This window comes from Camelus dromedarius, chromosome 16 (assembly GCF_036321535.1).
Source record: "Camelus dromedarius isolate mCamDro1 chromosome 16, mCamDro1.pat, whole genome shotgun sequence".
Lineage (NCBI taxonomy): Eukaryota > Metazoa > Chordata > Mammalia > Artiodactyla > Camelidae > Camelus > Camelus dromedarius.
In genome coordinates, this window is record NC_087451.1 from 57134183 (window position 1) to 57148576 (window position 14394).

The window sequence follows — 14394 nt, forward strand, 5'->3', positions numbered from 1 at the left end:
ACAGGGGACCTGGACTTTTACTCAGTGTAGGACATGCCATTGAAGTGCCAAAGCAGGAAGACCAGGGGCTCCTGGTCTGTATCTTACCCATGAAACTGGCTAAGACAGCGATCTCCCACTGTGCTCATTTAGAGAATGGTGCCACTATTCCTAGGGGAGCCTTAACACACAAGGTGAATTGTTAGGAGAAAATGCTGATGATAAGATTAGTAACACATGAGATCTGGTATGTTGTTTAAGAACCTATAAGCTACTCACTTGAAAGGATGGGGTTTAGAGTAGTTTAAGAATAGTTTGCTAAGGGGGAGGGTACACCTCAAGTGGTAGAGCACATGCTTAGCATGCAAGAGGTCCTGGGTCCAATTCCCAGCACTTCCTCTAAAAATAAACAAACCTAATTACCTCCCATCCCCCACCCACAAAAAAGGAAGAGTGAGCTATTGTCTGAATAGTTTTAAGAATAGTTAGAGTTCATCTTTTCTCTTTGTTTTTAAAAGAAATTACTCTTTACTTTTTTAGCTCACAGAAGAAGTTCCGGGGTCCAGCTATACCAACAAACTCATCTTCACAATATCACTATCTGTGACAGTAACTGCAGTAGTGGCAGTCTTGGTTATAAATTTCTGCCTTTTTGAGGTAAGGACAATTGAGATTCAGAGCCCTACTCCATAGTCCTCTTCATTCACAAGAACTGAGATAGGCTTTGGTCTTTTATGGAAGTTATTTGCCCGGGATTCTTAAAGGAGCTCCAGTCCCAGGGGGTCTCTGTGGAACTGAACCCAAGGTAACAAGCCATTAGACTATTTTGAAAAGTCAAGTTTATAAGAAGGCCAGAGTTGACACGGTAGTAAAATTTCTTCAACTCAAAACACTGCACCTCACCAGTCACTCTCATTCCTTCACTGCTTTCTTTCCTTGTTGGGTGAAATGGTAAGATACATCATCTCCACCCTCCTGGAGCCTTCAGTCACTGTGGGAGGGCTAAAAGGACATGGCTGAGAGAAGTGTGATCTTGTCGATTCATTAGATTTACTTCCAGCTTTCTTCTCTGGTGTGTAAGATATTGTGCAGGTAGGTTCCATCAAAATATTGTTAATAAAATCCTGCCTCAGGCTCCTCTGAAGTGTGTCCTTTTGTTGTAGTTCTGTTCTCAAACCGTAGCCTGCCGACTGTGCCGTGGAGGCCTGTCTCTGCAGGCGGACGTCCTCTGCTTGTGTAGACACAGAAGCCCTGTCTGTAGAACAGATGATTTCTCACTGACGAGTGATAATTTTGCGTTCTGATTTCTGATCAATGCTGTGATACCGATAAAGTGAGACTGCCTCGATAGGAAGATGTGAGATCCCTCTTGGTGAAGACAGAGTCTGATTTCTGAGTCTAGGAACCTGAGCACTAGCGTGGGGTCAGCTTGCTAGTCATTATTGGCCATTGCCCAGACTGTGCCCCCTGCATTTCCAGGTGACATATGGCCTTGTGCTTTTGTAGAATTTCTATAAACTCATTTTTTATTGCTTTAATTGCTATGTAGTTTAAACTTGCATTTGTATTTATTTATATCATTTCATTATTTCCTCTCCCCACTAAGTTTTTTCAGGACAGGGACCATGCAGTGTTTTTCCTAAAGTTGACAAAAATGATGTTCAGTGGAAGAGAGATGACGCATTATGTCAATTCCACAATGAGAAGTAATGCAACATATTTATTTGAAGTAGCTAGAGAGCCCAGCAATCGACAGACCCATGTGTTCTTTGAATTTGTTTTGTTTTTTTTGTGTAGTTGAGGTAGGGGATCTAACTTCTTCCCCCTGCATGAAAATCGAATTGTTTCAAAGTTTTCTACTGAATGTTTCATTCTTCCTTCACTAATCTAAAAATACTGTCTTTATCTGGACACTGTTCTATTGATCCAGTTATCTTTTCCTATACCGGTACCAGTACCACACCGCCTAATTCCAGTTGCTCTGGAACATACTGTATAAATGGTAGGGTAAGCTCCTGCTCTTTGACCATCTTTTTCATACTATTCTTGCACAGTTTCTCTACCAAATGTCAACTAGCCAGGTTTTGTTGAAAATTTATCTTGGATTTAAATAGGACTGCATTGAATTTGTAGGTTAATTTGAGGAGACTTGATATCTTTACAACATTTTAGGAAGATGGTATCCCATGCCATGTATACATTTTTCACTTTAATGCCCTTCAGAAGAGTTTTAACGTTTTCATCACAGAGATCTTATACACTCTTGGTTAAGTTTATCCCTAGGTACTTTATGCAGTTTTATTGATATTGTAAATGGGATATTTCTTCTATTTGTTAGTTATTTGTGTTACATAGGAAAGTTTTTGAGGTTTATACGTTGATCTCTTGATTTTGTATGTAGCCATCTTCCTGAATTCTCATATTGCTTCCAAGCTAAAGGATGTCCATCATTTCATATGCAAACGTGCTCGTCTCTTCCTTTCCAGTGTTTTTCTTACTGCAGTGATGAGGACCTCCTCAACAGTGACCAGTCGTGGCCATATGATAGGCATCCTACTCTTATTCTTGGCTTTAAAACCATGCTTAGGTTCCTGGTAGATATTTTTGTTTCCCTACTTCTAAGAATTTTTATTAGGAATTATCTGTTACCTGAAACAATCAATAAAATGTATTGCCAGCTGCACGCAAGATCCTAAGTTGGGTACTGTGAAAGAGGCAAAAGGATTATTGAACAAGACCGCATTCCTTCCACAAAAAAGTCTTCGTCTCCCTGGATAGATAAGACTTAAAATAAAAAGGAATGAATAAAAATTTGGAGATAGTCATTGTGATGAATAATTCTGATCATGTTTCTTCCAAAACAGATTTATTCTCACAGAACAGCAGCAAAGGGCCATAAAAAAAGCGTAAGGTAAATACTACTCTGGTAACTTTTTATTTTTCGTTTTACTTTTGTGGGGGAGGTAATTAGGTTTATTTATTTTTAACGGAGGTACCGAGGATTGAACCCAGGGCCTCGTGCATGCTGAGCAGCTCGCTCTACCACTGAGCTGTACCCTCCCCCTAGTCTGGTAATTTTTGAAGTAGGATTTTAGAACTAGAGGAGAACTTACACCTCATCTATTTCAATCTCTTCAGTTTATAGTGAAGAAAGCACAAAAGGCAGGAAGAATATTTATTTATCGTAATGCTTTACCTGAATTTATTTACCAGCAAAACTAGCTCCCCAGCCAAAGCTGAGTTGGAAAGGGACAGGCCCAGATGCTCTGCTTTTCCTAGTCCTTTAAGGGAAGAAGGGGGAGGGGGAGAGGTTTGGGTTGTTACCGGTTCCTGCTGGTGGTGGCCATCAGGCCGGGCTGGGCCAGTGGCCTTGGAGGTCCTGCGGTTAGGGAAGACCACATGGTTCTAGGATTTGAGGACCAGCCTCACTCAAAGTTGTTGGAAGGGAGAATATATGAGTCCTTCCTAGAAAGTGACAGGAAAACTCCCCCTGTCATCTTGCTGGTTTTTCAGGCCCCTACACTCTATTCCCTTTATCCAAACCTCTTAGAATTTTAACTGGGAGAAACTTTAGACAGTCATTTGTTTCTTCCTTTTATATTAAGGAAATGGAGAAAGAGAGGGAAAAGGTCTTGCCCCATGGCCATACTGCTAGTGAGTATCAAACAGATGGTTATTTTCCACTGAGGACTTCATTGATCACACTGCTTGGGCTGTGAGCTACATTTTATGTCACAAATTAGCAACACATACTATAGGACACAAGGAGTTTCTAAAACAAACTTACTATGCAGTCTGATTTTTTTCCTATTGTATGTATATTCCAAAAGGAATATTTTGTGTTTTAGTGCTGGTCATGGCCTTTAAACTGATTTCACAATTCACTTAGCATTGGGGACAGCCTGCGGTGTGAAAGTCAGTGAGTCAGATAACTGCTAGTTGGACTCGGGTTTACTTGGTGTGATTCAGCTTACAGGACAAAGCAGCTAGGAAAATAGGGGCTCCCCCCACCCAGCCCCCAGCACGTGCTGCCTGTGAGACTGCGTCTGCAGAGGGCTGGGGTGAACACTTCGAGTCACATGCTTCTGCCCCGCACGGCTATGCAGGGTCTTCCCTGCACGAGGGCACTTGGCAGGGCCGAGCAGGCGAGTGGGGCTAGAAAGTCTGGCCGAACTCTGTGCCCGGCCACACGCAGAGGCCTGTCCAGGGGCACTGGGGGCCCATCTCAGACAGGCATGCAGAGCTTCTGGGAGCCCAGTGTGCATGGAATTATCATCAGGGTCCAGGTGTGTGGTGCCTTTGCTGGTGGTGAGTGTTCACTGAGGTGCCCATTTAGTCCTAATAAGACGAGACAGACACTGTGAGGTGTGGAAAGTGGCACGCATCACTAATTGTGTGTGTTTTCTTCCAAGGGGCTTCTTTTGGTTTGTGCTGCGTAGAAAATGCCCAGAGGAAAGCGAGAGTCAGGTAAATCTCAGGAGGATAAAGCACTGTTGCCAGCGAAAGCAGGGGAGACGCAGAACAAATGTCCCCCTTTTTCTGTTCTAGGAGAACTTCTTCTGGAGGATGCAGCCGCTCTGGTTCAGGGACTTGTACAGACCTCTCAGTGCCACACGCAAGAAAAAAATGGCGCAGAAGCTACATGATGAGTCTTCTGATGAGGAAGAGATTTTCAGTAGGGTTGCGAGGTAAGTGATCGGGGACAACTTAAACTTCTCATCCAAATGAGGAAATAATGAAAATTTTAACTGTCCCTTTCAAGAGTAAAGGCCCTCAGCACTGTTGTTCTTACCCCAGGGCACCCAGAGATGGCGCAGCTGACGTGATTCTGACTATCGAGCTGGAAGAGCCGGATGAGGAGAGTGAGACGGCACCGGGGAGCAACGCGGTGTGAGCCCCGTCCCGCCTCAGGCCGCCTGTGCATTTTATTTTCTAAAAACAATAACCTTTACAGTAATTTTTGGTCCTTATGTATTTTTTCCCAATTAATATCTACTAAAGGTATAACTATTATCATAAGGAGGTCTAAAGACCGTCTGTCTTTAAATATTGGTTAGGGATTCTTAACTGGGATGTGCTCCAGCAAAGATAGTAAAGAAAGCAAGAAGAGAACGGAGCCAGGAAAAGGCCCAACCCGGGAAGCAGGGAGGGGCAGTTCCAGGATGGCAGCTGTGTGACCGGCCGAGGAGGTGACTAGCACACACTGGAGCGCAGAACCTGGAGGAGGGGGCTCTGAGGGAAGTGGGCGCTCCTAAGCCCCAGAGCTCTGGAGCGCTGAGGACACGGCAGGGCAGAGAGTGCAGAGAGGGACGGAGAGGGCACTGAGCACCTGGCTCTCAGGAGGGGACGCGAACGCAATCTGAGTCTATTATTAAGCTCTACGGGGAACAATATTTACACAGTCACAATTGTGTAAAAACTACCAATTATCTGGAAATAGTGACATAACTAAACCTCAAGAATGGACTAGGAGTGGGGGTGCAAAAGAACTAACTCGTCAATGTTATCAGGAATCCAATAGACAGAGTTTAAAATAGATAAATCAAGAACTAGACGTGCAAAGAGATGCGAAGGAAAGCACCAGAAAATTCAGCTAAAACCTGCTCCCTAGAAGGAAGCCGCCCCGTGCGCTGGCTCAGGAAGGCAGGTGAGGAGCCCATCGGGCAAGGCACTGTGGTGGGCAATACTGTTTCACTTAATACTATTTGAACTGTACACTACGCATATCATACAGTTTTTGGTTCATTATTTTGTGACTCCCTCTCCAGCTTTATTGAGGTATAATTGATAAATAACTTAAACATGTGAATCCATTTTTTAAAGAAGAGTGAGAGGAACCAGTGTCCAGAAGCCAGGAGAGCACGAGCTATTGCAGTGTCGAGAGGGGCAGCTGCATTAATACTACTTTGATGATTTTAATCAGTTGCCAAGTAAGGATGTATCTGGGTCCAGACAAGAAAAGATCTCACTCCATTGCTCAGAAGAGCAGTGGAAGGCAGGATTTTGACAGGATTGGGAAGGCAGAAATACTCAGACTGTAGTAATAATAGCCAGTCATCATCCGGTGCTTACTATAGACCAAAAACTGTCCTAACAATGTTATCTTATTTAATCTGACATTTTCCTCAATTTACAGATGAGGAACTGAGGCTCAGTGGGGTAATGGGACTTCCCTGAGGTCACACACTCTGGGCCCTCTGACTGAGGCTAAGGGGCCAGAGGATGTTGTGACTAACTTCTCTTTTCTGAACATCAGTAAAATTCAATTTAGCAGTTTCTATCTTCAGTGCTCTCTCAAGGGGCCTGTGAAAAACACTGACACTGTGGCAGTTGTCTTAGCCCCACATTTGCTGGGTTGCCCTGGGCCCCCACTGTGTTAGGGAAGGCCCGGCAAACATCATGGAGTAGAGCTGGGATTCAGATTTAAGCATTTCTGGATCCAGAGCTCACTTGCTGGGCCACTGAACGACTTCACTTCTCGTTACCTCTCCAGCTAGAATCAGAAAGAGCTGAATGGGAATCCTACCATTCATTAGTTGTGTGGACTTGGGCCCCCAAGTCACTGAACCTCTCTTATCTCTGTCCTGTGGGGTAGTAAGGGGACTACCTTCCAGCTGGTTGGTAAGGACAAGTCACAATTCCAACCTGGCAAACGGTAGGAGCTTCTATCTCCTACCAAATGCCAAACCCTTACCCTCATCTCCTAGGTTAGGACAGAGTGTCGCATTTTATTATGCTTCAGATCCACTGGTGTAGGGGACAGGGGGCTGGTTAAACCCAAGGTTTTGGACCCCATCTCAAAGTGACTCTTTAGGGTAGGGGTGGGGTTTAGGAAACTGTTTCTCGGACCTGTTCCCAGGGACACTGCATGCCTTCGGTTTTCTATCTGGCTTCAGATCACTTTGGATAGTGCTTGAAATCAAAGCTTTCAGACCAGTGGGATGTGAACTGCCTTTGCCAATGTTTTTGAGCCTTCAACTGTGTGTGTATCCTCCCTTTCCCTCCAGCTTAATCTGTCTTTATCTCCCCATTCATTCTGACCCCCTGCCCTTGCTCTTCCCTTCTCTGACTTCCTAGCTTCCCCTCCACCTCTAGGTGCATCCTCCCTGGAGCTCAGCCTGCATTCCTACCCACCAGCCAGTTCTCTGCCAGTCCCTTCCTCTGCAATGCCATTTCTTCCATTGACTGGGAAGCTCAAATCAAAAGTCACCAAACTTTTTTTTTTTAATTTGATGACCAAAAGTGATCAAATGAAAAGTCACCAAAAACTGGCAAAAATGGCCAGAATCAACCTCAGAACGCTGGAAATTTATGTCTCAGTAACCATGTTTCCTACACATTCCTACGGCCAGGACTTTATTAACTCCAAGTTAAGGGTGAAACCACTAACAGAAAGGTTCAGGCTGTTCCCTCTGGCTGATACGTTCTCCATATCTTTCTATTCTTTGGGGCTTATTTATTCAGATGATGGGTATTTACTGAGCACCTGTGCTGTACCAGACTCAGGAGTAATGTTAGATTTCAAAAATAAGCAAGATAGGCATCTTCTCTGCCTACTCTTAGTGGTGCTCACAGTAGAATGGGGGACACAGGTAAATAGATGGTCACAATCCAGAGTGACACATGCTCTGATGGCGGAAGCCCCAGGGGCATGAGGGGCATGAATCTGAGTCTTATGTGAGAGGGTAAGTAGGGAAGGCTTCCTGGAAGAAGTGACATTTAAGCTGAAACCTGAGGTTTGGCTAGTCTGGTGAGTGGGAGAGGGAAGACTATTCCAGCCCAAGAAAATTAAGATGGGCAAAAGCCCAAAGGTGAGACTATATCTGGATCTTTTAAATAACGGAAAGTATAATTGGTGCATGTGCTGTGGCGTGGAAGAGAGAGGCCTATGAGGAACTGGAATAATTTATTACAAATGCCAGCATGATCAAGAGCCTTTGGGCCATGTTAAGAAGTCTAGAGTTTATCCTGAGAGGAATGAGGAGCACCGGAAGGATTCTTCAGCTGGAGCAACAAAATCAGATATGACTTGTAGAAAGCTCATTCTCTCTGTAGTGAGACTAGATGGCAGGTGTGTGTGCCAGGAAGCAAGGAGAAAACTTCCTGGATCTAAGTGACAAATGATACTGTCCTCACTGATGGCAGCTGGGACCGAGGAAAGTGGGTAAACGGCAAGAAAGGGGTAAATTTCAGCTATTTTGAGAAGGTACATTGCCACAATTTGGTGGTATTTGGATACACACAGGGAGGAAGAAAAATGGGTCAATAATGATATTCAGGTTTCTGGCCAGATGAGCTGTGTAGATAGTGGTGATAATGATTTCAGCATTAGATATATTTTTACCAATTGGAAATCCCCTTCTCCAGTAGCTATGCTTTTTGAAGTACTGGGAAAATACACTAAAGAATATTTAACCATGGACTCTCAGAATGGATTAATGTCATAATGTCCACACAAATACCATAAGAGTTGTGCAAACCAACACCTCCACCCTAGCCCCTAAAATACAGGTATTGGATTAATACTTATATAATAAAGTTAAACAAACAAACAAACAAACAAACCTCTTCTCCCATTGCAAACAAATTGTCAGTTTCCCATGCCACCAGGCACAGGCATTTGTAAATATTCAGGTGAACTATATGAAACTGCCATTTTTTGGTAGGTCCCAAGCAGTTGAATAGCAAAGATTTCATCTGATTCAACCCCGCACTAAAAAGAATCAATGTAGGCATATTGCATAATTTTCCAAGTTCACAATCCAGGGCTCACTAATCTCATTCAGTTAACCCAACTTTCTGCTTACAGACAAAAGGCATGGGAAAACCTGACCAGCGTATCAGAATTTTTCCTTCTGGGGTTCTCCCAGCAGCCAGAGCAGCAGGGGGTTGTCTTAGGGCTGTTCCTGTCCATGAACCTCGTCACAGTGGTGGGAAACCTTATCATACTGGCCATCATCGCTGATGCTCAACTCCACACTCCCATGTATTTCTTCCTAGGCAACCTCTCCCTGGCTGAACCTGCTTTGTTTCCACCAGTCCCCAAGATGCTGCCCAACCAATGGGTGCAAAGCCTGGTCATCTCATATGCAGAGTGCCTATCACAGCTGTATTTTTTCATGCTGTTTGTGATGGTGGAGGCATTCCTCTTGGCTGTCATGGCCTATGACTGCTACGTGGCCATATGCCACCCACTCCATTACATCATGGTCATAAGCCTTGGTCTCTGCGTCTTCCTAGCGTCTGCATCCTGGATCATGAATGCCCTCCACTCCCTCCTACACACACTCCTGATGAACAGCCTGTCCTGTGCAGCCCATGAGATCCCACAGTCCTGTGAAATCAGCCCCCTTCTGAGTCTGCCTGCATGGACCCCTTCATCAGTGAGCCGGTGATCTTCACTGTAGGGGGTCTTGCCTGGTCCGTGTGCTTTTCCTGGTTATCTCTTATGCATCCATTTTCTTGATGATCCTGAAGGTCCCCTCAGTGCAGGGAAAGCGGAAATCCTTTTCCACCTGCAACTCCCACCTCTCCGTGGTCTCTCTATTCTTTGGGAGTTCCTTTTGTGTTTGTTTCAGTCCCCCCTCAATCCACTCAGCATAGAAGGACACAGCTGCTTCAGTGATGTACACAGTGGTAACCCTGATGTTGAATCCATTTATCTATATTTTGAGGACCAGAGACATCAAGTCTTCCCTGAGAAAGCTAATTTGGGCTAGAAAAATTCATTTTCTTTAGTGGTAGTGATCCCACATCCAATACGGGAGTCCCCATGCAATTACATTTACCACACGTAAGCAGTGAAGATTGTGAGAGGGAAAAAAAGTGGAGACCTCACTTCCAGGACCTGTGATCTGAACTTGAAATATTCATGCCTAAGCTACAGGACTGCATCAGAACAAACCCAGCATCAGGTCAATATCATTAGCTTCAGTTCTTATAACCATAATGTTCTAAAATTATAGCCATCCAGAATTATAGAATAGTAAAGGATGTGCTTGGATCTTCTGAAATAACCTGGGATAGCACATGACCCAAACATGGGAGTATCTGGTTGTGCTACTGTATGTAGCCGAGAATAAACTCCAGGGCAAGATAACTTCCCACCACCACCGTTACCTTGGTGACCTGGATCCCTACCAACAGTATTTTAACACTGGGACTCCCCAGGTCTGTGAAACCCCCCAAGCTGAAAGAAGGCTGGGGCTAGGAAGGGTTTGATGGGGTGGATTCTTTAGATAGACCTACTGTAATATTTTACCAGGCATCTAAAGTCTTCATTCCTCCTAACACACCTTTTCACTTGAAACCTTCATTTTTATCTTTGGGGAAATTTTTTCCAAGTCGATCTCATCCTTGCAGCACTGAAGCTTACCACTTGGCATAATGCCCGGCACCATTAAGATGCGCTAAAACCCACTGGCACGGTGGCGATCATAAAAGTTAGGGGTCAGGAAAGGATGATTTTATGAACACTTCAAATCTCTTACTGAATGACTGAAATGCTCCTAAATATTCTTCCACCCCAGTCTCACCATTCCATCTATTCTGCACACCACAATCAGGTTAATCTTCATAAAATATGATGATATCGCCATGATCACAACCCCATTAGAAATCTCCAGTGGTTTTCTACTGCCTGCAGAATGAAGCTCAAACTATTTATCCTGGCACTTACGCCCACCATCATCAGTTCATAATTTATATGGCCCACAGGTAGCCCACACTGTCCTATATATCTCCCAAGATTAACTCCGGCCAATGTTTGCATAATACATTGATTATCGTTGATGGTTACTAAAAAGTTAAGTCAATAAAAGTTGGGGCAAATACACGTACAGTAAGGTACACCAAAACCAGTTCGATTTTATAGGAAAATGAAAAGTATGATATACAGGGTGATATTTTTCATTCTTGTCTGTTTCCCTCTAGGTATCTGGCTGTAAACTTCGATAACATTAGATTGTGATTCCTGTAGAAAATATCTTCTCTGGTGAAAATCAGTTGTTGCTAGCTCACCTGCTTCCTATGTGCCTTACAGTAAGCTGAACTGCCTTCTGTCGCGGAAAGATAATACAGCAAAGTGGCAGGCAGCATTAGCTCTGGAGTTAGACCAAAGCAAGTTCAAACCTTGGTTTTGCCACCTGTAAGCTGTGTGGCCCTGGGAAACTACTTAACCTTTCAAAGCGAGTATAACCTACCTTATGGTGTCACTGGGAAATTTGAATGGGATGATGTATGTAACACCTTGTTTGTGATAAATTAGATATGCATGTGAGTGTGTAAAGGTTAATTCCTAGACTGTAGTACATTTTCAATAAATGTTAGCTATTGCGGTGGTAGTTCTTGTTGAAACTGAAGGTGAGGAAGCAACAGATAATATGAATTCACTCTCAAACACTGCTGATAAGATATTGCCTACAGTTTGTACTGTGAGACCAGGAGGCATCCTGTGCTTAAATCATTCTTCTGGAGAACACTGAGGGATTTAAGGTAGGATTACCTACTTACTGGGATTCATGCGCAGGGAAAGTTTTAGTCTAATTTTCATACCATGCTTACTGGGTGCTTAAATGTGATTTACCTACTTAAATGTCCAGGTTTGTATCACCCCATATTTCCTCCTAATTCACTGCTGTCAATGTGATGCATCTTTCACTGTCTAATATTCACCAATAATTTCAGTTCTACCTTTTAAATTGTGTTACTCTTTCAAATTTATATTTTGTATATGTAATTTCCACTTAAGAACACAGCTTTTGTATTTGTCATAATTATACCTTTTAAGGTGTGCCAATACATCCCTACCCCACAGTTTTGTCAAAGATTGTTCCACTGTATTGTTTGAAGATTAAATCGTATTTTTAATATTAAAAATATCATTTCAACAATCATTACTTTATTGTGATTTCTTCTTCTAGCCTACATTCTTAAAAATAAATACATCTACATAGACTACAGACAAGTCTTGAAGCTCATGTTCCATACTGCCAAACTGCTAGCAAATAAAACTCTTCGTGAAGGTCTCACCAGTACTGCTTCACTGTTGTTATTCATTTTACTAGCTTACTAAATATATAATATAACAAAATTATTAGTAAAGATGACAGTTTCTCCGTAAGTACTGAAAATGGAAAATTATTCCTATTATCTAGGGTTACAGCAAATTTTCTAAATCATTAACTTATCCTTCATACTTCAGAGCATTTAATAAAATTTTACTTAATATAAAGTTTCCTCAAAAAATGAAAAATAAAACTATCATGTGATCCAGCACTCTCTCTTGTTGGCATACATACTCAAGACATAATGAAATCAGTACCCAGGAGAATTCTGCACTCCATGCCACTGCAGCACTGTTTGCAGGAGCCAAGATGTGCGAAGCCAATGGCAATCATCAGATCTACTAAACCTGTAACCTGCCTTCACTGATCAAGTTTGCTTTCATTGTTACTACAAAAAACTGGCATGTCCTCCAAGCGTCACATAGTCTAAACATTAAGATGTTTGCTTGAGTTGTTTTTCTGGAACGTGGAGTCAGCTGTGTCCAGTTCCAACTCTGGCCAGTTAAGACTGATTGGGACCACCACCCTCCAACTGAACATGCGTGAATGTTCAACTGGTGAACTTTTGACATCCGAAAGCCATTTTCTGGACATGCGTCCTGTGGAAAAGCATGTAGCTTGGTTGTGTCTGCGTAGAATGATGATTACCTCATCGTTTTCTTATCTCCAATTACCTTCCCCCATGTTCCCCATGCCTCAGCTTTATCCCACAAATATCCCAAGCCCTTTGTCTTGGGGGAGGTGGATTTGAGATTGGTTCTCCTCGCTTGGCTGCTTGGTGAATAAACCTTTTCTCTGCCTCAGACCTTGGCATCTCAGCATTTGGCTTGCGGCACATCAGGCAAATTAGCCTCGTTTCATGACATATGGAAGCAACCTAAGTGTCTGTCGATGCATGAATGGATCAAGGTATTGTGGTACATACAGAAGAATGTTATTCGGCTTTAAAGAAGGAGATCCTGCCATTTGTGACATGGACCAACCTGAAGGAAATTATGCTAAAGGAAATAAGCCAGACACAGGAAGAAAAACACTGTATGATCTCACTTATAGGTGGAATATAAAAATGTCAAATTCACAGAAGCAGAAAGTAGACTGGTGGTTACCAAGGGTGGGGAGGTAGCAGAGTAAGGGGCCATGTTTTCAAAGAGTACAAAGTTACAGTTAATGTAGGAGTAATGAGTTGTACAGATCTAATGTACAGCATGGTAACTGTAGTTAATAACACTGTATTATATATACTGGAAATTTGCTAAAGAAACAGACTTCAGGTGCTCTCACCATGAAAGAAAATGCCACCATGAAAGAAAATGCCAACTAAATGAGGATATGGATATGTTAATTAGCTTGACTGTAGTAATCATTTCAGTATATCAAAACTTCACATTGTGCACCTTAAACATATACAATTTTAATTTAATAAAAGGCAATAAATACATAAAAATAAATCCAGCAAAAATAATGGAAGACATTTACTCTGAAGACTATGAAATGTTACTGAGATAAACAAAAAAATGGAGAAATGTACCATGTTTCAAGATTTAGAGGACTCAGTACTGCAAAGAGACCCATTGTCCTCCAAATTAATCTAGTTTCAATACAACACAGATCAATATCCTAGTAGGTCTTTTGGGGAAACTGAAAAGCCAAAAGGGAAATGGAAATTGAGAGCCAAAAACAGCCAAAGAAATACCAAAGAATAAAGAATTTAAACCATATAATAAGGCAATGAAAAGATACAGTAATTAAAGAGTGGCATATTGATGCAAGGATGGACAACTAACAAATGGAACAGAATGGAGTCCAGCAACAGATTCGCATAGGTCCAGTCATCTGACTAATGATAAATACAGCAGGGAAAGGATGGTCTTTTCAATTAATCGGACTGGATCAGTTGGATATCAACATTTGTGGGAGGGAATATATCTTGACCTTTACTTCCCCCTAATATCATAATCAACTCTAGATTAGTAACAGATCTAAATGCTAAAGGTAAAACAATAAATTATTTAAGAGTAAAATATAGGAGGCCATTGTTAAAGATTTAGCAAAGATTTCTTAGACAAGATACAAAAAGCAATAATTATAAAATGAAAATTGATAAATTGAACTACACTAAAATTAAAATCTTCTGTTCCTCAATCATCAATTGAGTAAAAACCAACTCACAAACTTGGAGAAGATATTCTTTACTGCAACATCTGACAAAGGACTTAGAGCAGCAGTATATAAATAATTACACAGAGGGTATAGCTCAAGTGGTAGAGCACGTGCTCAACATGTATGAAGCCCTGGGTTCAATCCCCAGTACCTCCTGTAAATAAATAAATAACATAACACCCCCCAAAAA

General features: G+C 42.3%; 3 protein-coding genes across 3 annotated transcripts in view; 2 read left to right on the plus strand and 1 right to left on the minus strand.

Moving 5' to 3' along the window:
• The window catches only part of LOC105097752 (leucine-rich repeat-containing protein 37A3), a 36484-nt gene extending 31145 nt beyond the window's left edge, over positions 1-5339 (plus strand). Inside the window, exons 12-16 of the mRNA XM_031469568.2 lie at positions 520-636; positions 2844-2890; positions 4392-4446; positions 4528-4667; positions 4777-5339. Coding sequence (XP_031325428.2) covers positions 520-636; positions 2844-2890; positions 4392-4446; positions 4528-4667; positions 4777-4873 — 456 coding nt within the window. The 3' untranslated portion in view covers positions 4874-5339. The remainder of the gene's footprint in view (positions 1-519; positions 637-2843; positions 2891-4391; positions 4447-4527; positions 4668-4776) is intronic.
• LOC135318451 (cartilage-associated protein-like) overlaps positions 1-14394 on the minus strand; it is a 117982-nt gene that overhangs the window by 63186 nt on the left and 40402 nt on the right. The gene's annotated exons all lie outside the window — the stretch shown is intronic.
• Positions 7773-9717, plus strand: LOC116157924 (olfactory receptor 1G1-like). Its single transcript, XM_064494928.1, is given in 4 exon segments — positions 7773-7790; positions 8712-9339; positions 9342-9392; positions 9395-9717. Coding segments are annotated over 4 exon segments (1020 nt in total).